Raw genomic sequence first — 21633 nt, forward strand, 5'->3', positions numbered from 1 at the left:
AGACCCGACCCAAGACACTCAACCTGACACAAGACACTGCCGGACAACATCGGCCCTGCCGGGGAAGCAGGTGCCGGCCCCCGACCCCGCGCCAGGTGACCTCAGCCCGTGGAGCTCCTGGCCTGGCCTCGTGGGCTCAGCCTGTTCTGACCTCCTGCTCCTGATGCTGGGGGACGGGTGGCATTCAACGTCCTCGTGGTTGGTCAAGAGGAGGGCGAGCGCCTTCGCCGTCCCTCGGAGGCCCTGCTGTGCCTCTGGACAAGCTCAGCCGGAGTTCTCACCTTCAAGTTCGTTCGTTCTTGGGAAGGAGGCACCAGCTCCAGCTGGTTTGCTCTCTTGACGTTTTGCATTTGAAGGGTTGCTGACATGCAACAAAGTAGCCGCTCTGGAACCTGTTGTTACTACGTTGTATATTCATTGTATCAAGTGACCCAGTACCTCAAAGTTAGCTGCAGCTATAATTGAAAAAATACAACTTCCTATTGTAGGAGAAGTTAACTTACTTTGGTATCAAAATCACACAACTCCAGGTTGCTTTTTTGTGTTTTAATGTCCCTCAGTCAAACACAAGTGTACCTCGGTCAGCCCGGGGCCCAGGCTGCGGCGGGTCAGCCCACGTCCTGCCTCCCTCCACATGCTCATTTGGTCTGTTTGCGAGTTACTTGAGAATACAAAAATAACCGCTACAAATTCTCTGTATCGGCATATAAAAACTGAGCAAAAAGTATCTCAGTAGTCTGTTACCTTAAAACAAAACATCTCAGAAAAAATACAACACAGGTTTAACTTCTGCAGTATTTTTTTTTCATATAAAACACTAGTAAAATAGGCTTCTTAAAAATTAAATAGTGAAATACCAACCAAATTATATACATCGTTACAGTACAAGTGAATGAGGCAAAATACCCAGTTCTCAGTCTCTCGGGTGGTGGAGGGGCCGGCGCCTACGGCCTGACGCTCTCCTGAGGCCGCAGCCAGTTGAGAGCGGTAGACAGATGGACAGATGGACAGACGGGAAGACCGCGGCTCCTCAGAGCACAGAGGGGGTCGGTGTGTTATTGCTGGCTGTGCCCCGCTCTCTGCCCACGCAGCCTGGTTCACAGGCCCGTGCCAACGCTTAGCCACAGGCGCAGCTCAGCCGTCGTCACGAAGCCACAAGTGTCTGCAGTGGACGTGGCCTGGGCTCACACCTCTCGGGTCTCAGCATCTGAATGGGTACCGTTCTGGTCGTCAGGGGCCATCTGAGCCCAGGCGATCTGAGTGGCACCGCGGGAGCCTCTGGCACCTGAGGGCAAGGCAGCAGGCCCAGTGGCATTTGACCCGCCGACTGCCTGGTGACCATGGTGCCCACCTGCTGTGAGCGTCTACGTCCGGCGCCGCTTGGCCGCACTGGGGCTGGAGGGGTTGCTGTTGGCGGTCAGGACTTTGTCGGTGACCCGGCTGCGCTTCCGCTTGTCCGGCCCCTCTTTGGACCCCAAGTCTGAGTTGCTCTTGTCTTTGTCTTTGCTGGACTTTTCTGTTGCTTTCCCCAAGCTTCCTGAAGATGAAAAAACTGGGAGACAAAATCATTTGGCTGAAAACAGAATATCCAAAATTTTATTTCATCTTCCTGTTCAGTTTAAGAAGTCTACACCTACATACATGACATTGACCCCAAAAGGCTCCTCCCGAACTGGGGGTGCCCATGTGGCCTGCCCCTTGGGGGAGCGAGGCCCAGCCGTGCCCGTCTTTGCTCCTTGGGGTTCGCCCTGCACTGAGACGGCCGCCACCCGTTCCACTTCAGTCGGACACCCTCCTGCACCCCATGACCACTGACCAGGCCCGGGGCCAGGCTGCCCCGTGCCCCGCTCCCTGCCCCGTGCTGGCCCCGTGCGTGATCTCCCAGCGTGGGAGGCTCTGCCTGAGCAGACGGAAGCGGCCTTCTCAGCTGCTGAGCCAGACGCCAGGCCCTGGCTGCCCGCGACGGGGAGGCCTGGCCAGGCTGGGGTGCTGTGCCCCTGGGGCCCCGGGAGGGGCGGGCGAGCTCCACACTTACCATCATCGGCCACACTATGGGGGTCCACGTCTTCCTTCATTTCCTCATTCGTATCCTCCTCAATGACCACTTTTCCTGGGGGGAGATGGCCGACGGTGACCTAGAGCCCGGGGCGGTGGGCGCCGCAGCCCCACCCGACCTGCAGCGGCTCAGGCCAGGGGCTCCTCCTGACTCGGGAGGCGTGTATGTCCTTCAGGAAGTCCTCCCCCCGTCCCGGGGGCCCCCAGACCTCCCCCTCCAAAAGGGCCCAGCATCACCCTGCCAGTGACGCTCACTCCCCGAGGCTCGTGACCTTCACCCTGACACCACCCCCCTCGGCCTTTCCTAGTTCCCAAATCTGCTCTCACCCGAGTCTTACCTTCTCGGACTTCTTGAATGATTTCTTCCGGAAGGACGAAGTTCCTCTCTGGATTTGGGAATGGAAGAATCTCAGACTCGTGCTGATGGCAAACAGGGCATTTTGGGTTTTTTTAAGAAACAAAGAAGAAAACGTGATTTTAAAAGACACATTTAAAAGAAAACGTGACTAAAGATGTGTAAGAGACAACTCAGGAGCGACCAACGAATACACGTGACCGTCCTGGAGACTGCAGTGGGCAGGCGCAGGGCTGAGACCTTTCTTTCTTCTCTTGTGCAGTCTACAGGGGCTGGCTTGTCACAGAGACCCAGACCAGGCAAAACTACAGTGCGAGCCACAGGCAGGCATCACGATGGGAATAAGGGTTTAGTGTCACCTGAGATGATGCCGGGGCAGCTCCGCCGGCTGGCACACCTCCGGGGGCAGAGTCAGGCAGTGCTGTCATGCCGGCCTGGCCCGGCTGCGTGGGCTCCCCCTCACGGAGAGCGCCTTCAGAGCCCGCGACAGCCCTGAGGAAAGGCCATGGTGCCTGGGTCCCGTCTCCGGGGGGAAGGAGCCAGGGAGGCAGGGAGAGCCACCCCCGTGGAAACCAGGTAAGCAAAGCAAAATGGAGGGAGGTCACACACATGCCAGAGGAACAGAGGCCCCGAAAACACGGACCACGGGACGAAGAGAAAGGTGAGCTGGTGGGAAGCGTCTCTAGGTTGGGAGGGGGTTCAGGAGACAGGGCCTCCAGTCCCCAACGTGGGAGCTGTGCTGACAAGCCAGGTGGTCAGCATGTAAATGGTGACCAACATCCGGGAGCTTCGCAAACCCCGAGGGCTCCTGGGCTCCTGGTCACCCTGTGGGGTGTGGTCCACAGACTCATATTTACAAGGCCCCAGGTGACCAGGGCATCAGCTCCATAGCGGTGCTGGGGTCTAAGGAAGCGAGGGGGGAAGGGCCACCTGTCCTGGGCTGAGACCCCTGGGTGGCCCCCCACAGTGTCACGTGGGCCCTGTGCTGGGCGTCACAGCCACAGGACCTTGGAGCCAGTGCCTGTGCCTGAGAGCCAACTGTTTCTCCTACCGCACCAGGGCCCCCCAGGACAGGGGCCCTGCCACACTCATCTCTGTGTCTAGCTCCTGGCCCCCAGCCTGGAGTCGGGGTTCAGGAAGTTCCTGGGGGTCAGGTGACCCCCAACATGACAAGTATGGGAGCCCTGTCAAGCCTCTGAACACAGGAATTCTTGGGGAGTGGGGCCCCAGCTCATGGGCACAGCCCCTCTGCAGGGCCTGCTTTAGTTTAGCGGCTTGTCCTCGAGTTTCCAGGGTACTGACTGTGGGCCAGGAGGTCAGTTCCAGGGCCCAGCTGGCAGTTCCCCTTTCTATGCGAGGATGACGAGGCGCAAACGACTTGCCCAAGACCAACAGGGAGCGAGCGGCAGCGCGGTTTATGGACACAAGAAGGCCCGGGCTTCGCTCTCCACCTCACAGATGTGCAGCGGGTCTCAGCTGGGGGTCTGGGGCAGCCCCAAGTCCCGAGGACAGGCAGAGCCTTGCTTAACCCCAGCATGGTCTCCCACCCTGCTGGTCACCGGACATCCCCACTCCCACTCATCCTCCAGACACCCCGGCCTCCTCTGCGTCCCCTGACGCACCAACGCCTGCTGCCACAGGGCCTTGACGCCTGCCATTCCTCTGCTGGGAATGCCCACCTGTCTCTTCTGCCGTCCTGGTTACCTAGTTAACCTTTGCCCCCTCAGACACGGCCAGCTGGGGGTTCCATGAGGCCTGGGGCCCTGCCTGCCTGGTTCTCACAGAAACCACCATATTCATCTTAATATGACTCAGACCCGGTCACCTCCCTGCCTATAGCACTCGGAGACTTTCCACAAGACTGACAATGGCCTAAGAGCCCCCTCCCACGAGCTTCAGCTCCCTAGTTATCTCCTGGCAAGATCTTAACCGACCACCCCCCAACCCCCCACCTAAGGTAGGTTCCATGCAATAACTAGCTACCGTCATTAGGCTTGTTTTTCGTAAAACTACTCAGAGCTATCTTGTTCAACAACTCGTCCCCTGTGGGACATCCCAGACATCAAGGTCCCTGAGGCCAGGGCCCGGCAAGGACCCAGGGAGGAGGCATGGAGTGGGCTCCCTGCCACCAGCTCTGTCTGGGGGAGGGAGGGGCTCTGGCCCTGGGATGACTGGGGAGGGTGGGGTCCTGCTCACCAGTGCCTGCATGTCATACATGGTGCTCAGGTGGTCCCAGATGACCTTGGATGGGACCTGCCGTCCGATGTTCTGGCTGAACTTGTCTCGGATACAGATCATGTGGAAGTGCCGGTTCACACCTGCAGAAGGAAGGGGTCAGCTTGTGGGGAGGGGCGGGCCAGCAGGTAGGGTGGAGAAGAGAGGTGGGGGGCAAGGGGGCGAGAGGGGCAGTGGTTGGAGGGGGTGGGGGTTAGAGGAGCAGGGGTGGGGGGGAGGGGGGAGAGGAAAGGGCAGGGGTCGGCGGGGAAGGAGTAAAGAGGGGCCAGGGTGGCTGGGCGCAGGAGCGGGGGCTGCGGGGTGCAGGAGAGGGCAGGGGTGGGGTGCGCAAGTGGGGGCAGGGTCGGCGGGGGTGCAGGCACAGGAGGCCCCGCCCCGTCCACCCCGCGCGCGCCCCCGGCCGTTGCCCGCCGCCCCGCCCCCACGCGGGTGCGCGGCCTCGGCGCGGCGCTCCGCTCACCGACGGGCTTGTGGCCCAGCATGGCGTGGAAGAGGCACACCTCCACCTCGGGGCTCCACACCACCGTCTCCTCGGCAGGGCTAGTGGCCGCTTCCCCCGGCCCCTTGTCGCCCGCTGCGCCGCCGCCGCCCACCTCAGCCTCCCCCATGGCCCGGCCGCCCAGCGACGAGCCCCCGGCGGGAGCTGGCGCGGCCACGGGCTGCGCGCAGGCGCACTCCACGGGGCGGGCGCGCGCTCGGTGGGTTCGCTCTCGGGCTCGAGCGCGGCGCCTGCGCAGGCGTAGCTGAGGGCTGGGTCGCGGCGCCCCCTGGCGGCCCGGTCCCGCGGCGCAGCGCTGTCAGAGTGCGGATCACTGGGAGTGCGTTTGGGGAGAGGGAAGGAAACGCCCTAAATTAGGTTGTGGCGATATCTGCACAGCTCAGGGTAAACCCCGCTGAACTGTACGCTTTAAATGGCGGAATTTCAAGTTACACCTCAGTAAAGCAGATAAGAAAAGCAACAGGCAACCTACAATGCCTGCGAGTGTGGGCTCCAAGAACTTCCATTGCCCCTGGCCTGAGCGCTGCAGAGGGGCTCCTGCGCACCGGGGCAGGGGCGTCCGGGCCCATCGTCCCCGACCCGGGCCTCTAGAGTGGTCGGCAGCTGAGCCCTGGGGGTTAACCCTGGCCGCGGAGGGGCGAGGCCTGGGCCTGGGCGGAGTCTGGTCCGAGGGCGGGGCCAAGCGGGGCGCCGGCCTGGGGGCAGTCCCGTGACGAGCTCAAAGCAACACCCAATCAAGGCCGCCTGCTCCGCCCCGCCCCATCCCCGCCCACCTCGGGCTTCTCCCCGCCCCCTCCCCACCAGGTCACGTCCACCGCGGTGCCCCGGGACAGTACTCTAGGCGAGGAACGCTCTTCGTCTCCCGCTGAGTGTAGACTCTCCGTCAGGCTTCCGGGTCCCCTTCCGGCTCTGTGTGAGCCGGCGAGGCGTTGAACCTCTCCAGGCCGCAGTGCCCTCCTCCGTGCAATGGGAGCGACGACGGCGCCTTCCCCGGGGGTGCTGATGGGGCTGGTTTCTGCTTGGGGACCCGGGCACACGCTCGGGCTTCTTAGCAAATATTTGGAGCCACTCCGGCCAGCCTCACCCCCTGGGACAGCCCGGGGACTCAGAGCCTGAGTCTTGGCTTCCCATCCGTGAAGGGCGCTGCTGGCGATGCCGGTCCCCACAAAGTGGGGAGACGTGGCCCATAGAGGACTCCACAATGGCCCAGGGCCACCAGCCGTCCTGGGAGCCACGATGTGGCTGGACGTTGTGATTCCAGCTGGGCCTGTGCTCCTCTCCTCTCTCTGACGCACAGGTGGGGCTCCCCTCAGGGGGTTGCTGCGAGGTGGGAATGAAGCAGGGTCCAAAGCCACTTAACACGGGCTCTGTCACACAGGAAGTGCTAACAGACAGTTGGCCTTCACCATTTATCTCCCTACTGTTCCAGGACATGTCGTGGTACCAGCTCCTCCACCAGGTTCGCCCTCTGCTCATCCCCTACCCCATCCCTGCCTTCTTCAATCTGGAGAGCCTCCTCCCCCAGGAACCGCCCCCCACCCCCACCCCCCACCCCACCGACTGCCTTGGCTGGTTTGTGGCCCTCTCCTCTCTCTTCGGCCCTGCCTGGAGTCAGCTGTGCCTGATTATTTTCCCCGCTGCACTGGAGGTTCTGGGGGCCGGGCTGTGTCTTGGTCCTCTGTGGTGGCCACTGCACCTGAACCGTGTTTGGCCAGCTGCTGTGGTCCACAGACACCTGGTTCCTTTCGTTCTAGGCAGATCCTGGAATGTGTCCCTGGCAATCAGACTCGATGCAGAAAGACAGGTTGGACGATTTGGGCAAAAGGAAACCGTCTTCTCCACATCTTTCTTACTCAAAGCCTCCCAGTTACTACCTGTTTGTCTGCTCCACCAACTCTACCTGTGGGTTCCGTGCCCGCCTCCGTGCCCAGCGTCAGGATGGAGCTGAATGCCATGCTCAGCTACCAGGACTCTGCCTAATCCCAGTGATTTGGCTTATTTCCCTGTGTCGCACAGATGTGAGCACAGTTGGAGCTAGACTTGGGCAGGGTTAAGGAATCGGGAGCACTGTGCCTGTGCCTTCAGCCTCTGGGTTTTGGTGAATCAAGCATCAGGCTTCAGAGCGATTGACTGCACTGGTGATCCAGCATGGGTGACTGGGCCATCTGGGAGTTATTTAGAATGAGCAGCCTCAAAATAAGATGTGGAAAAGAAGTTTTAAAAAGTGAAATGCAGCTGGATAGAGAGATGTGCGTGGGCCCAGTGTGTATCCTTCTGGGATGATCATGAGAGTCTGGGCTGAAGGAAACCCCTTAGCCCACGAGTGGAAAGCTGCTGGGGAGAAATTCCTCTGTTATGGGCAGTTTCTTCCCACCTGGTTACGAAGGCAAGGGGTGGGTGTTGTCTAGGGATGAAACATGGCTGGGAAAGAGGCGGTCACTCAGGTGTCATTAGCAGTTGATTGTTGAGTGCTTCCTGCATGCTTGGTATGGGGGTGTGGGTAGGGACTGGGCATAGTGACTGCTCTGCTGGGAGCCTATAGCCTGAGGATCACACTGAAGAAGACGTAAGATCTTATGTGAAGGAGTGGAAGAGAAGGGAGCTTCCTTGGGGATGAGGACAGCCCCGGGTGGCAGGACTTCAGAGAGAGGCCACAGGTGCAACCAGGAACCTGACTCTTAGCCCCACACCCCTGATCTCAGTGCACAGGGGTCCCTGGATCCTGGCATGGCTCAGACACCACCCCTGGACACACTCTGGGTGCTCAGAGCCCTGGACATGCACTGCAGGGGCCGGCTAAGACCAAGGGCTTCCCCTGGACATTCTGGGCAACTAGACCTTCAGGGCCCTGGGAGGGGTGGGGGATGGGTAGCTCCTCCCCCAGTAAAGAAGACATTGGATCAAACTACCAATGTTATTTTTCACAGAACTAGAACAAATAATTTAAAATTTTGTATGGAAACACAAAGACCCTGAATAGCCAAAAACAGTCTTGAGAAAGAAGAACAGATCTGGAGGAACCACACTCCCTGACTTCAGACTCTACTATGAAACTACAGTCATCAAAACAGTATGGCACTGGCACAAAAACAGACACATGGGTCAGTGTGGACACAAAGCCCAGAAATAAACCCACACACTTGTGGTCAATTATCTACAACAAAGGAGGTAAGAATATACAATGGAGAAAAGACAGTCTCTTCAATAAGTGGTGCTGGGGAAATGGACAGCTACATGTAAGAGAATGCATTTATAAAATATTCTCACACCATATACAAAAACATAAACTCAAAATGGATTAAAGACCTAAATGTAAGACCAGAAACCATAGAACTCCTAGAGGAAAACATAGGCAGAACACTTTTTTACATAAATTATAGCAATATTTTTTTAATCTGTCTCCTAAAGGAAAGGAAATAAAGGCAAAACTAAATAAATGGGACTTATTAAACTTAAAAGTTTTGCACAGCAAAGGAACCCATCGACAAAACAAAAAGACAATCTACTGAATGGGAGAAAATATTTGCAAATGGTATGACTGATAGGAGTTGATATCCAACATATATGAACAGCTCATACAACTCAACATCAAAAAAACAAACAACCAGATTAAAAAATGGGCAGAAGAACTGAATAGACATTTTTCCAAAGAGAAAAATGCAGATGGCCAACAGGCACATGAAAAGATGCTTAACATTGCTAATCGTCTGGGAAATGCAAATCAAAGCCACAACGAGGGGGGCTTCCCTGGTGGCGCAGTGGTTGAGGGTCCGCCTGCCGATGCAGGGGACACGGGTTCGTGCCCTGGTCCAGGAGCGGCTGGGCCTGTGAACCATGGCCGCTGGGCCTGCACATCCGGAGCCTGTGCTCCGCAACGGGAGAGGCCACAACAGTGAGAGGCCCGTGTACCGCAAAAAACAAACAAACAAACAAAAAACAAAACTGAAAATAGAACTACCACATGATCCAGCAATCCCACTCCTGGGTATATATCTGAAAAACAGAAACAAAAACACTAATTCAAAAAGGCACGTGCACCCCAGTGTTCATAGCAGCATTATTTACAATTGCCAAGATATGGAAGCAACCTGTGTCCATCAACAGATGAATGCATAAAGAAGATGTGGTGTACACACACACACACACACACACACACACACACACTGGAATACTACTCAGCTACAAAAAAGAATGAAATTTTGCTATTTGCAGCAACATGGATGGACCTGGAGGGTACTCTGCTAAGTGAAATAAGTCAGACAGAGAAAGACAAATACTGTATGTTATCACTTACACGTGGAATCTAAAAAATTAAACAAACTAGTGAATATAACAAAAAAGAAGCAGACTCACAGATATAGAGAACTAACTAGTGGTTACAAGTGGGGAGAGGTAAGGAGGAGGGGCAATATAGGGGCAGAGAATTAAGAGGTACGAACTATTAGATATAAAATAAACTACAAGAATATATTGTACAACCCGGGGAATATAGCAATATTTTATAAAAACTATAAATGGAGTATAAACTTTAAAAATTGTAAATCACTATATTGTACACCTATAACATGTAATATTGTACATCAACTATACTTCAGTAAAAAATAAATAAGTTAAAGAAAATGATGTTGAGTTCCCTCTCCATCCAACAGCGTATTCCACCTGCACAGAGCAAGTAGGGTCACGTGACAAGCGTCATGCCAAAGTCCCTGCGCCTGTGCGTGTGAGGGTCTGTGTGGCTTCACTGCCCTTCCCGTGTAAGATGAGGGAGGGTGGGTAGGCACACCCTGGGGGCTACACATGGGCTGAGGGAGGGTGCGCTGGGAGGGGCTGGTGGCGAGAGGGGAAGTCGACACGAGGTACGTGGGGGAGGTGTGTGTGAGTGTGTGCGTATGTGTGGTGAGGAGGAAGCCTAAGGGCGCCAAGTCCTGGGAGAGGAATATCAATAGAAGCCACAGATAATGTATAAAGAACAAAGAGTGCTTTGTATTAAAAAACAAACTTTGAAAAGAAATCAGCCTACCATCTATCTACCTTTCCATCTATTTATCTACCCATCTATCCATCTATCGTTTATCTATCCATCATCTATCTTTTCTACCTTTCCATCTATCTACCTGTCTATCCATCTATCTACCTACCTTGCCATCTATTTATCTGTCTGTGTATCCATCTATCTGTCATCTATCTATGTATCTATCCATCTATTTTCTATCTATCTATGCATCTATCCATCTATCTATCCATCTATTTTCTATCTATGTATCTATGTATCTATCATCTATCTATCTATCTATCTATCTATCTATCTATCTATCATCTACCTATCTAGGTATCTATCATGGGAGGTAAGAGACAAATAATAGCGGCTCCTGGAGGGGGGAGGTGCTGAGCAGATGGGGCAGGGGTACGGAGAGACCCTTTCCCGTGTGTCCTTTTGTACACGGGGCTTTTTGAACCACATGAAGTGAGTTGCCCATTCAAAAAATTAAATGAAAAAAATCTAACCTGCAACATACTATTTGCAATCATTAACAAATGATAAATTTAATTACTTTTTATGAGGTATGATTGACGTATAGCATTCTATTAGGTTTCAGGTGTACAGCACAATGATTTGATATTTGTATGCACTGTGAAATTGTCTACTTATTGAGAAACGATGGCATATTCCTTGTCCAGAAAAGAAGAGGGCTGTGAAGAACCAGCGGGCGGGTGCCGGGCTGAGGGAGAGCAGAACCCCAGGGCTCCACACTGAGATGCAGGCTCAGCAGAAACCTGGGCTCTGCACTGAGCTCAGGTCGTGAATTAACCACTCACCACCCACAGCCCCGCCTGTGCACGTGCCACGAGGCTTGTACGTAAGCAACCTCACCACGGTCCCACAGTCAAGGACAGGGCCAGGAACTGACCTCCAGAAGCCACCCAGCTGTGACCCCCCTCCCTCCCAGCCCACCAGGCCTGCTCTGCTCTGGTCCCCATGTGCTTTCACCTGGGCTCCCTCTTGCAAGCCACCCTCCAGCCCCCTGGGGCCACAGATACCTCCCCTACCTTTGCCTGTCTCCCTCCTGCCCAGACTTCAGCTCTCAGGTCCGAGGTCGCCGCCCCAGGGGCCTCTCCTGACTCCCAGACAAGAGGGGCTCCTCTGCAGCTGTCTGGTGCCCACGCGGAGACCTGGGAGGGTACGCTAATGGGGGTGGAAGAGCTGGGCGCTGGCCGGGGCTCCTTCTTGCCCACGGCCATCCTCGGGCCTCGTCCCAACCTCCGGACCCGGAAGACGGCTCTGTCACCTCGGTGCCCGGGGCTGAGGGGCCTGGAAGGTGAGGAACCAGCCTCAGCTTGCAGCCCCACATCACACCTCTAGGGGGAGTTTCCCACCCACTGTTTGGAGCCAACCAGGGCTCCTGTCTCAGAAAACTGCAGGCAGGAGCCTAGTGAAGGCATTTCCTGTTCCCTGGGACCAGGCCCACCCCCAGGGTGCCAGTTAGGGTGTTGTGGTTTTTTTTTTTAATTTAATTTATTTATTTGGTTGTGTTGGTCTTTGTTGCTGGGTGCGGGCTTTCTCTAGTTGCAGCGAGCGGGGGCTACTCTTCGTTGCGGTGCGCAGGCTTCTCATTGGGGTGGCTTCTCTTGTTGTGGGGCACGGGCTCTAGGCACACAGGCTTCAGTAGTTGTGGTGCGCGGGCTTCAGTAGTTGTGGCGCCGGGCTCTAGAGCGCAGGCTTAGCTGCTCTGCGGCATGTGGGATCTTCCCGGACCAGGGCTCGAACCCGTGTCCCCTGCATTGGCAGGAGGATTCTTAACCACTGCGCCACCAGGGAAGCCCTTTAGGGTGTTTTGAAGAAGAAGTCCAGTTCTTCAGGCCGGGCGCATGAGGAAGCGCTGTGGTGACCACAGGGACATTTGTCCACCCGCTGGGGGAGGCTCTGTGCTCAGCCCCTGCCCTCGTACTGTTACCATTCCCACCGTGTCACCCAGGGGGCCCAGGGGAGGTGGGGAGCCCTGGGAGGGAAGGCTCAGCTGCTGGTCACTCCTGACGCGTGGGGTGCTCAGGTTCCTTTTGGGGTGGCCAGATTTCACATGTAAAAATAGAGGATGCTCAGTTAAATTTGAATTTCAGATAAACAATGAATAATTTTGCACTATAAGTATGCCCCAAATATTGCATAGGATAGACTTATATCCAAAATTATCCACTGTTTATTTAAAGATCAAAGTTAACTGGGTGTCCTGTATTTTACCTGTGACTCCTCATGGCTTTTGACTGAATTACCTTCCGGTCAGCAGCTTGATTTGTCTTGAAACGTGAGGGCCGCCAGGTCCACGGTGTTCCGTCCGGCTCCCGCTGAAGCGAGCTGCAGAGAGAGGGCCAGGGCGGCCCCGTCACCGCAGGGGCTCGTTAGGACGTGTAGAGGGGCTGAGGGCTGCGGGGCGCCGGTGTTACAGGTGCAGAGGCCCCCCGGGAGGGGTGCGCAGCCTCCTGCCTTGACGGAGGGGTTCTCTGTGCGTTTGTGTGATGGAAAGCCGCGTGGAATCCTGCTGCGTGTGCACCTCAAGTCCCTGAGCCTGGGGAAGGAGGGCGGGAGGGGGTTCCGATAGACCTGGGCTGCTCTGTCGGCCTCTTGCTGGCGGCCTCGGCATCACCTGGCAGTTGTCAGTGGTGCAGCGTCTCCCCACACGTGCGCACGTGCACGCAGCTCCCCCCCAGGGGCCTCGGGGGGACCGAGGTGGGAGATGCCGCCTGACCACCTCCCACACTCCCCTCCAGTGGCCTCGAAGGCGGTGGGGGCCGGGCTGAGCTGCTTTTTATCGTTTTTTTATTTTCCAGTCTCTTGGGGGAGGTGACCTGTCGTTTCCTGCCAGTCCTGGGAAGTGTGGCCGTCCAAGCCCTGGGTCACAGCCCTTTGTCATCAGAGCGAGGCCCTGCTGGAAGGTCTTTGTTCAGCTGGCAAGTGGCAGCTGTGGGAGCCGGTGGCCTCACCTGTGAAAGCAGGGACTGAGCCGACGGGAAATGAGTGGAGGGTCTCCCGGGCAGCGGCGGTCCTGATCTCCTTTGTGGTGGGGACACTGAGGCAGGCTGGGTAAGTGGTCCCCTGTACAAGGTGGGGAGCCAGGCTGACTGCTCTGCTCGTGTGGCCCCGGAGCACCAAGCCCCACCCTCTCACCTCCCCGGAGGGTGGGCTGCCACAGGACAGCACTCATGTTGCTCTTCCCTTCCCCCCTCCTCCTGTGGCCCCAGGGAGCCTGGGGACCCCTTTGCAGCGGTGCCCTTCTGGTGGAGGGGACCACCTCTGAGGGCTGTGGAGGCGGTTCGACGTGTGGGGAAGGGGCCCTGCCACACGCAGGAGGGTTGTGACCGTGCACAATGGACCTTGTTCTCAGCTTCTCCATGTGGTGTGGCCTCACCTCCGGGGTGGGGCGGGGAGCAAGGAGCAGACCCTTGATCTCCAGAGGCTGGCTTCTTACTGATGTCAGCTCTGAAGACCCCTGTCCCCAAGGTGACTCAGCCAACTCCTGCTTCCCCCAAGCCCCGTTCTGTTTTTCTTAATGAGGCTTTTATGCAGCCAGCTGATGGCGAGTCATGCATCATTTTCCACTGTTATTCTCATCTCCTTGGCTCTCCTGGAGCCCTGGGACAATTAGGACTTCAGAGACACCGCAGGACGACGATATATGACGGTCGTGAGATGCGTGGAGCCTGTGCCTGGTTGACCAATCATCTCAGCTCTCAAGGCAGTTTCAGCGGGACGAGCCAGGCGGAATGCGTTTAAAAAGATAGACTCTTTCCCCATTAATTCAGCTGCCAAAGGCCAGCTCTGCTTTCTTGAACAGAAGCAAGAAAAGGAAATGATTCTTTGGGTCAACGTGGAGAATGGCTAACACTGTCTTTGTAAAAGGAGTGATTCTTTTCACAGGTGAGAGAAATCATCCTGAATTAAAATCCCTTCCGCCTCACACTTTCTGAAGTTGGGGTCCACAGCATCTGGGCCTCGGCATGGTTTCTGTCCACTCTGAGGAGGGAAGGCGTGGGCTTTGAAGGTCGTCAGTATGGGCCTCAGGTGGGTACAAACTGCAGCTCAAATATGGACACAACACAGGGGGACAAAGAAGTGACCACTGGGCTCACAGTTGCCCAGCAGGACTGAAGCAAAAGGGTCCCTCCTCGTGTCGTCTCAGAACCTGGAAACAAGGAGAAGAGCCAGGAGCTTAGAGAGAAACAGGCATGATCCCTAGAGACTCAGAGCCAGAGTGACGCCGGTTGCCTCGGACCAGCAACGCTCACGAGGAGAGTGATGCTGGGCCAGAGTCGGGCCAGCCCGCGCCTTCTTCAAGCATGAGGACGAGGTGCTGCCAGGCTCGGGGCCTCCCTGGCACGACGGCACTGGGAAGGAGGTGGGTTCACAAGGCAGACGTGACCCCCGCAGGGAGGTCGGGCGCAGGTGCCGGGGGGTTGCAGCAGCACAGGTTCCTTCCCTCGCTGGGCCCAGCACAGCCCTGGGCTCCTGGAAAACCACGTCTCTGTCACCATGACACTTAAGTGCCGTTAATCAGCGTTACCTGGTTAGAAGCACTATCAACCAGGGAGGAAGCCTTGACCGTGTCACGGAGCGGAAGGTGAAGGTCTCCGATCCGATGTGTGAAGGGACATAGTGACCAGCGGGGAAGGAGAGTTCACACCACAAGGTTGGGGCGGGTGGAGCGGATGGCTAAGAACCAGGTTTCACTGTGTTCTTGAAAGTTACAAAGGCGTCCTCTCCAAGACAGAGAGTAACACCCTAACCTAGGGAAATTGGGGGGTGGGAGGGGAGTCAGCAAGGAGCATAAGTGCCCCGAGTCTACCATCTTTCAGAGCGAGCATATGTTGAAAAATCAAGAAATAAAGATGCCAGCAGATTGAAGGTTCTCATGCTCACCCCGTGTCTTATAGCTTGGGCTGCTGTAACAGAGACCGCACACTTGCGGGGCTTATCCACAACAGACGTTTATTTCTCTCGGCCCTGGAGGCTGGAGGCCTGAGATCAGGGAGCCGGCACCGTCGGGTCCTGGTGAGGCCTCTTCCCAGCTACAGACGAAGGTCTTCTCCCTGTGTCCTCACGCGGCGAGGGAGCTCTCTGGGGTCCCGTTTACAAGGGCACTAATCCCATTGTGGGGGCTACACCCTCATGACCTCATCACCCACCTCCTAAGGCATCGCTTTGGGAATTAGGGTTTCAACACTAGAATTTGGGGGGACACTAACGCTCAGACCATAGGACCCTGGAAGAACTAGGAGGAAACCCTGCAATAGACGCCCCTGGGGCATGGGGTGTGTGTGTGTGACAGGAGGAACCTGAGAAGGGCCTGGCCCACCAGCATCCCAGGCTGCGGTGAGCATGCTCAGAATGGAGCCTGACACACAGCCAGGTGCCACTGGGAGAGGCTGTCACCTTTTGAGCCTCCGCTCTGTACCCACTGTGCTGTCCAAACTGTCTCGCACCAACTCTCTTTTTACGTCTATTAAAAAAAAAAAAATCCACCAAGGCAATGATCTCAGATGGTCCAGAAGAGGATCCATAGAGAGACAGGGGTTGAAAAGCAAACTCGGGCAGATGCAGCGACCTGGTGCATCTGGAGGTGGGGGAGGGGTGGAACAAGATGCTTTTGTATTAGTCATGCAACTTGAGCTTGAAATTATTTCAAGTTAAAAAAATTTTTAATATATAGAGATGGAGAGGAAAAAAGATACGTGAAGGAAACCTACCGCAACAGCGAGTTTTGTTTTGAAAAATAGCATTGTATAATTTCATACATGATCGATTCCCAAATCCTGGCCTTTCTAGGTACTCCAGAGCAAGGCTTTCTGGTTAAAATAATTCCCCAAACCTGCTTTGTAAAATGAAATCATTTCCATTTCATGTTAAGTCCACAGATGGAGGTGGTCAGTGTGAGGTGGTGGTGGGGAAGGCAGAGCGGAAGTGAAAAGGGCTTTCAGGGCTGACCCCTCAAAAGGATCTCATGGGGTCACCAGGGGTCTCCCGTGAGCATTGGGGTATCTCTGACAGGACCACTTGGACCAGTTATAGCCCCAAAGATGGGGTGGGGGGCCTGCTGGGGTAGGGGTCACTCCGGAATCCTGGGAACTCATGTAGAGACAGGTCCTGGTTTCAGCATTGGTTGGAGGAAACGCAGTCATGAAGACCCACCCGCCCCTTGGTTTTACATAGGAGGGGAAGGACCCCCGAGACTTGGCCTGGGTGCAGCTGAGGACCCCCATGGCTCCTGGCGGTACCAGAACCCACCGTGTGATGCTGGGCCCCTGTCCCCCCCAGGAGCCATCACAGTCCTGGCTGTGAGTGTGGTCTGTCCTGGGACAGAGCGTCTGGCGAGAGCTGTCCTGAAACAGTCACACGTTATCTGGCTCACTGGGGGTCCTGGCTGTGACTCTTGCCCGCCTCTGGGCTCTCGGCTCCCACCAGCACCTGCCAGGGCAGCTCTTGCCCAGGACAGTCTTGCGCATCCGAGGAGGCCCGACGCAGGATGGCCCCAGAGGGCAGGTTTTGACCGTAAGTTCGCAAAGACGGCAGTCGTGGCTTTGAAAATCCTCAGCATGAGAGCTCACACCCGGCCTCGGCTGGAGGGCCTTCCTTCCTTCCTGAGTGTTCTCGCTCGTTTCTGTGTTGGGGGGTCTGGAGTAGTGAGCAGCAGAAGGGACCTTGGCTGGCTCGCAGAGCTGACAGGGGATGGGGGCGCTGGGGCAGCTGGGGTCCCCTGCTCTCCAACTCTGTTCCTCCAGTCCAGGCCCACGTGCTGGGAAGGGGTGTGTTGCACTGATTGTCACCAGCTGGATGGGCCTCAGGGGGTGGAAAGGCAGCCCTCGAGGAAGCCTGAAGGACTGCTAGGAAGGGACATGGCTGCTGGACCCCACTGCCCCCCGTGAGACAGTCTCCTGGCTGCCTTCACGCTGGCCCGTGGGGCCGGGGAAGTGGGATGGCTCGGGGGAGCCCAGGATGGGACCCCAGGATGGGACCCGACAAGCCCTCCTACACAGCCCCCGTCTGAGAGCGGCCCCGCCTGGGCTCCAGCTCTGTCACTGGGTCCCGGGACCCTTGCCTGGCCTCGTCGGGGACGCCCACGTGGGGCCTGGGCCATGCGCTCCTCCTTGGTTAATCTCTGAGGTCCGCGTGAGGCTGGGGCAGGGCGGCCGCTCGTGCGGACCTGGGTTAAGTCAGAACAGATGCGGTGTTGGCCTTTCCTGGGACTGAGGCGAGTGTTGGGCTCAGAGCCCAGGGCCTCTTGGCATTGATCTGTCCAAGCTGGGCCGTGCCACCTGTTAAAGACCCTTCCCATCCTTCACCTGAGGCTCAGGGTCCGAGGATTGGGCAGCAGTCAAGGCCAAGCGCTGTGCTGGGTCCCCTGGGTCCCAGGCAGGGCGGAGGGCTGTGTGCCTGTCCCCTCCACTGTGACGTGGGCTGTTTCCTGTCTGTTGGGCGCTGGAGCCAGTCTGGTCCCAGCCCTGCTCATCTGGATGACAGTCCTCGCCGGGGAGATGCCGGGAATGGGGGCATGGCCTTTGTCTGAAATGTCCAGATAATTAAGGAGAATCTACTTTCTGGTCAGGGATCCCTAGAAGCAAGGCCAGCTGTGCTGTTGTCTGAGACCTCGGTGAAGCTGCTGGGCACTTCACCCAGGGAGGCTCAGCAGGCAGGGCCCACGTCTTAGTGGAGCCACGGCAGTCGGAGCCTGGAGACAGAAGCTTCCACAATGGTCTCTGGGTCCAAAGCCCAAAGGAGCCTCTTCTAGTTCCCTGGGTGCACGGGGGCTCGGGAGGGTTCCCCGGGGAAGAAGCCCATCCCTGGCCAGCGGCGCTCATGGCCTCGGCGCTCTGTTACCCTCTGGATCCCCACCCTGTGCCTATAGTTCCCGGTGCGTGAGGATGCCTGGCCCCTTCTCTCCTCATGACAGCGTGCACACACGAGACGCTGACACCTCTGGGGAAAGATCACAGCATCTATCATATTTTCCTGAGAATCTGACACATCACAACTGACTCACTAAGTCATCAACAGACTCACACCCCCCCCACCGCCGAGGCCCCCTGGGGGCTGCAGGGGAGGCGCCTCCACTTCCTGGTCGGGAACTTCCCCAGAGAAGCCATAGAGGGGAGGAAGCCCCCCTGGGGTCCACCTGCTGCCCAGAACTGGGGGTGGTCCCATTGGATGGGGAGCTGCCACACCCCTCCTGCCTCCTCACCTGGTCCTCTGGCCGGGATGCTGGGGGGCTGCCGCCCACCCCGTTGCACCCCCGTTCCCCCCCATTCCACCCCCACTCCATCCCCACTTCCCCCACCCCTCCCCAGGCCCAGGTTTCCCTCCTGCTGTCCTGGCTGTGTCCTAATCTCTGACCTCCTGGCAAACTTAAAAGGAAATGTAGAATTGTTTCCTTCGCGCACTTGTTGAATCTTGCTGGTGGGTGGCCAGGTGCCCACTGTATACTCTCTCAGCTTTTCTGTAGGTTTGACATTTTTCATCATAAAAAAATTGAAGAATATAAACACTGTCTCTATGTTGATGAAGATGATTATTATAAAAACCAAACCAGTAATCCCTACATGGTAAAGAACATTCTGGCTACAGAAAGTCTATGTGGAAAAGCCACCCAGGCCCTCTGCCCAGAAGCTTGGTTTTCCATCCGTAATCCCCTAGTTAAAAAGAAAAGCCCAAACGGAAGCCCACTCTGCCTGCTGCTGGCACTTCACTTTGTTTTTAACTCAGCAGCTCATCCCAAAATTTATTGCATTTCAGCCCATATAGATTCGCCTCACTTGTCAAATATTTGCTGAGAGCCGACGGTGGACCAGGCACTGCTCTTACCTGGAGAGGCCTGGGGGTGGGCTGGGCCCCCGTGCGCAGAACTCTGAGTGAGGAACGCCCCCGGATGCGCCACCCTCTGCCCCAGGCTTCTTCTCGTGCCCTGTGGCTGCTGTCTGGGGGCCTTGGTGGTGGGCACCAGCTCTCCCGCCCCTTGGTGGGACTCTTGGAGTTTCTGCACTGTCCCCAAGGAGTCCCTGGTGGGACGGAACCCCCATGACCCACAGACATGCTCGTTGACGCCTGACCTGCTCCTGGGATCACCTCCCAAGGACACTTGGCATGTTTGTCTTGGGCTGCATCCTGGGACTCAGGGGGAGTGCCGGGCGCCGAGGGTCAACACAGCCAAGGCTGGGGCTGCAGCAGACGTGTCATGTTTGAGAAACAGGTAGCAGCTGGTGGCCAGGGCAGAGTGGACGGGGAGTGGCGGCAGGATGGGGGACCCCACAGCTATCTGGGGACCCGGGCAGGGGACCCTCTGGCCACCATCTGGACCCAGGCTTCTGTCCAGAGTGAGAAGGGAACAGATCAGAGGCTGGGCTGACCAAAGTGGGGACCTGGAGGGGGCCAGCGGGAGCCCGTGCCTGGCGCTCAGGACCTTTGCGTTTGCAGGAATAGCTGTCAGCTCTGAGGCACACACACCTCTTCCTCCCAGGCCACCCCTCCCTCTCCCCCATCATAGCCCCGAGGTGCACACACTCCCCACGTCAAGGTGGCTGGTGGGAGCGAGTCCCCGCCCATGGGAAGCCCGTGAGTGGGGGAGGAACCATCTAGAAGCAGCAGGCAGAGGGGTGGTAGGGAGTGTTTGTTTGGGTCTCCAGCCTCCAAGCTGGGCCCATTTGGGGTCCCTGTCACGGGATTCTGCACGGGGCCTGGGGTTCGGCCTGCGACTGATGTTCTGTGGCCACAGTCATTGTCCCACCCCACTGGAAGCAGCTGGCAGAAAATTCTAATTGTGAGGTGTGCACTCAGGCACCAAATCCCTTCTAGTCCTCTGGGTGGGCACAGCTGTGCAGTCTGTTTCCACAACCGAGATGCTGAACCTGTCAGAATCTTCATTTCCAAATAGAAATTTCCTAGGCAAAGTTCACCAGGCATTAGCCTTGTTATTAGCAGCTATTTTGGCTCTACAGGCAAGGAGTGTCCTCATGTTGCCCCTTGGCAGAGAGAGAGACAAAATGATCAGCAAGAAGTACATGGCGTTTTCCTGCGGTGCACTGCGTGTCTCCTTCCTTTACCACCCATCCACCCATCCACCCACCCATCCACCCATCCACCCATCCTCCCATCCACCCACCCATCCACCCACCCATCCATCTACACACCCGTCCATTACCCATCCCACAGACATTTGCTGGGTGCCCACTATCTACGTGTCAGGCACTGAGGTGTGAACACTGCACGATTCCTCATGTTTGAGAGATGGGAATAGTTGATAAGAGAACAAATCAAGGCATCCACAGTGGAGAAAAGCAGAACAGGGTGGAGGCGGGTGGGGTCTGCCACTTGCAAGCGACCCCATCACCTGGAGGCCACATGGTGCTCGTGGGGGTTTTTCTTCCCCTCTGTTGCAGGGCTCATCTTTGTGCATATCTGAGAACTGTCTCCCCCTCAGAACTGTACCGTCCAGGTTGGCACAATTTGCCCCCCTCACCGCAGTGTGACGGCAAGGGGTGCTGATAATCTCTCTGTGTATCATTGTTTTCCCAACCACCCGACTCTCGGCCACTGAGAACTGTTTCCCATAAGAATCGACACTCGCTTTCCCACAGCCTTCTCTGTCCTTTCTCTACCTGCTCGTGGATTTGGGAGCGGCTGCCTCTGTGGGGTCTGAGGCTCCACCAGGGGCCAGATCGGGCAGGACTGAAGGGATCCGACCTCACAGCATTAGGGACACACAGGCCAAGCCAGGAGGTTGGACCAAACTATTCCCTGTGCGCTTTTGACACAACCTGCTGGGTGCCAGGACTCAGGGTCCTGTCGTACCCGCCGGAGGAGTCTCCATGTGTTCTGAAATCGCCTGGAGCATTTTCCTGCAAAGCAAACCCTTTCTACCAGGCTTGAGTAAGAAACAGACCAGAATATTCAGCCCATCTGAGCACAAACCTTCCGGTGACCCCTGGACTGAGCCTGTGTCACAGCTGGACCCTGGGGGTCACGAAGGTCCTTTCCGGGAAAGGCTCGCAGGGATGGCCACCTGAGCAGGTGAGCACCGGCGGCCCTGGCACCAGCAGCGGAAGGAAGGGGTCCCAGCTGGGGGCCTAACTGGGCAGGAGTGTGTGGCCATGTCCTGCCCCTGCTGTCCCCTCGCTGCTGACTGTGCTGTCCCAGGCCGGTCCTGCCCTCCAGCTGTCAGGAGCAGCTTTCGGAGCATCGTGGAGAGCAGGGCCTTGTTTGTTTGGGAGCCCGGAGCTGTCCCCTCCTTGCAGACAGGGAGCCAGAGCCCCTGTCCCTCCTCCTTCATGGCCCCCGACTCAGATCCAGGATACCACCAGCTCAGGATGAAGCAGGTGACAGCCACACAGCACCCAGAATCAGGCGGCCCCTGCGGGGAGGGGCCCGGGGCGGCTGGGATTGTGGCCATGTGTAGACACAGCCTCTGCAGGGCCCACAGGAGAGGGTCACCTCAGGGCTCATGAGCACGTT

General features: G+C 56.9%; 1 protein-coding gene across 1 annotated transcript; it reads right to left on the minus strand.

Moving 5' to 3' along the window:
- Nucleotides 1-531: 531 nt before the first annotated feature.
- MRGBP (MRG domain binding protein) lies at nt 532-5306 on the minus strand. The gene is made up of 5 exons (XM_082644770.1): nt 5106-5306; nt 4607-4728; nt 2394-2475; nt 2036-2110; nt 532-1552 (listed from the first exon to the last, which is right to left on the minus strand). The coding sequence occupies exons 1-5, from the start codon at nt 5251-5253 to the stop codon at nt 1365-1367; spliced, it is 615 nt and encodes a 204-aa protein (XP_082500896.1). The 5' UTR covers nt 5254-5306; the 3' UTR covers nt 532-1364.
- Nucleotides 5307-21633: the final 16327 nt, after the last annotated feature.

This window comes from Mesoplodon mirus (genome assembly GCF_964341445.2).
Source record: "Mesoplodon mirus genome assembly, chromosome: 15".
Lineage (NCBI taxonomy): Eukaryota > Metazoa > Chordata > Mammalia > Artiodactyla > Ziphiidae > Mesoplodon > Mesoplodon mirus.

Coding starts and splice junctions, on each gene's coding strand:
- MRGBP (XM_082644770.1), bottom strand. CDS start 5,253: ATGGGGGAGGCTGAGGTGGGCGGCGGCGGCGCAGCGGGCGACAAGGGG. Junction 4,729..5,105: donor GCTGGGCCACAAGCCCGTCG/GTGAGCGGAGCG, acceptor TTCCTTCTGCAG/GTGTGAACCGGCACTTCCAC. Junction 2,111..2,393: donor CATTCAAGAAGTCCGAGAAG/GTAAGACTCGGG, acceptor ATCTCCCCCCAG/GAAAAGTGGTCATTGAGGAG.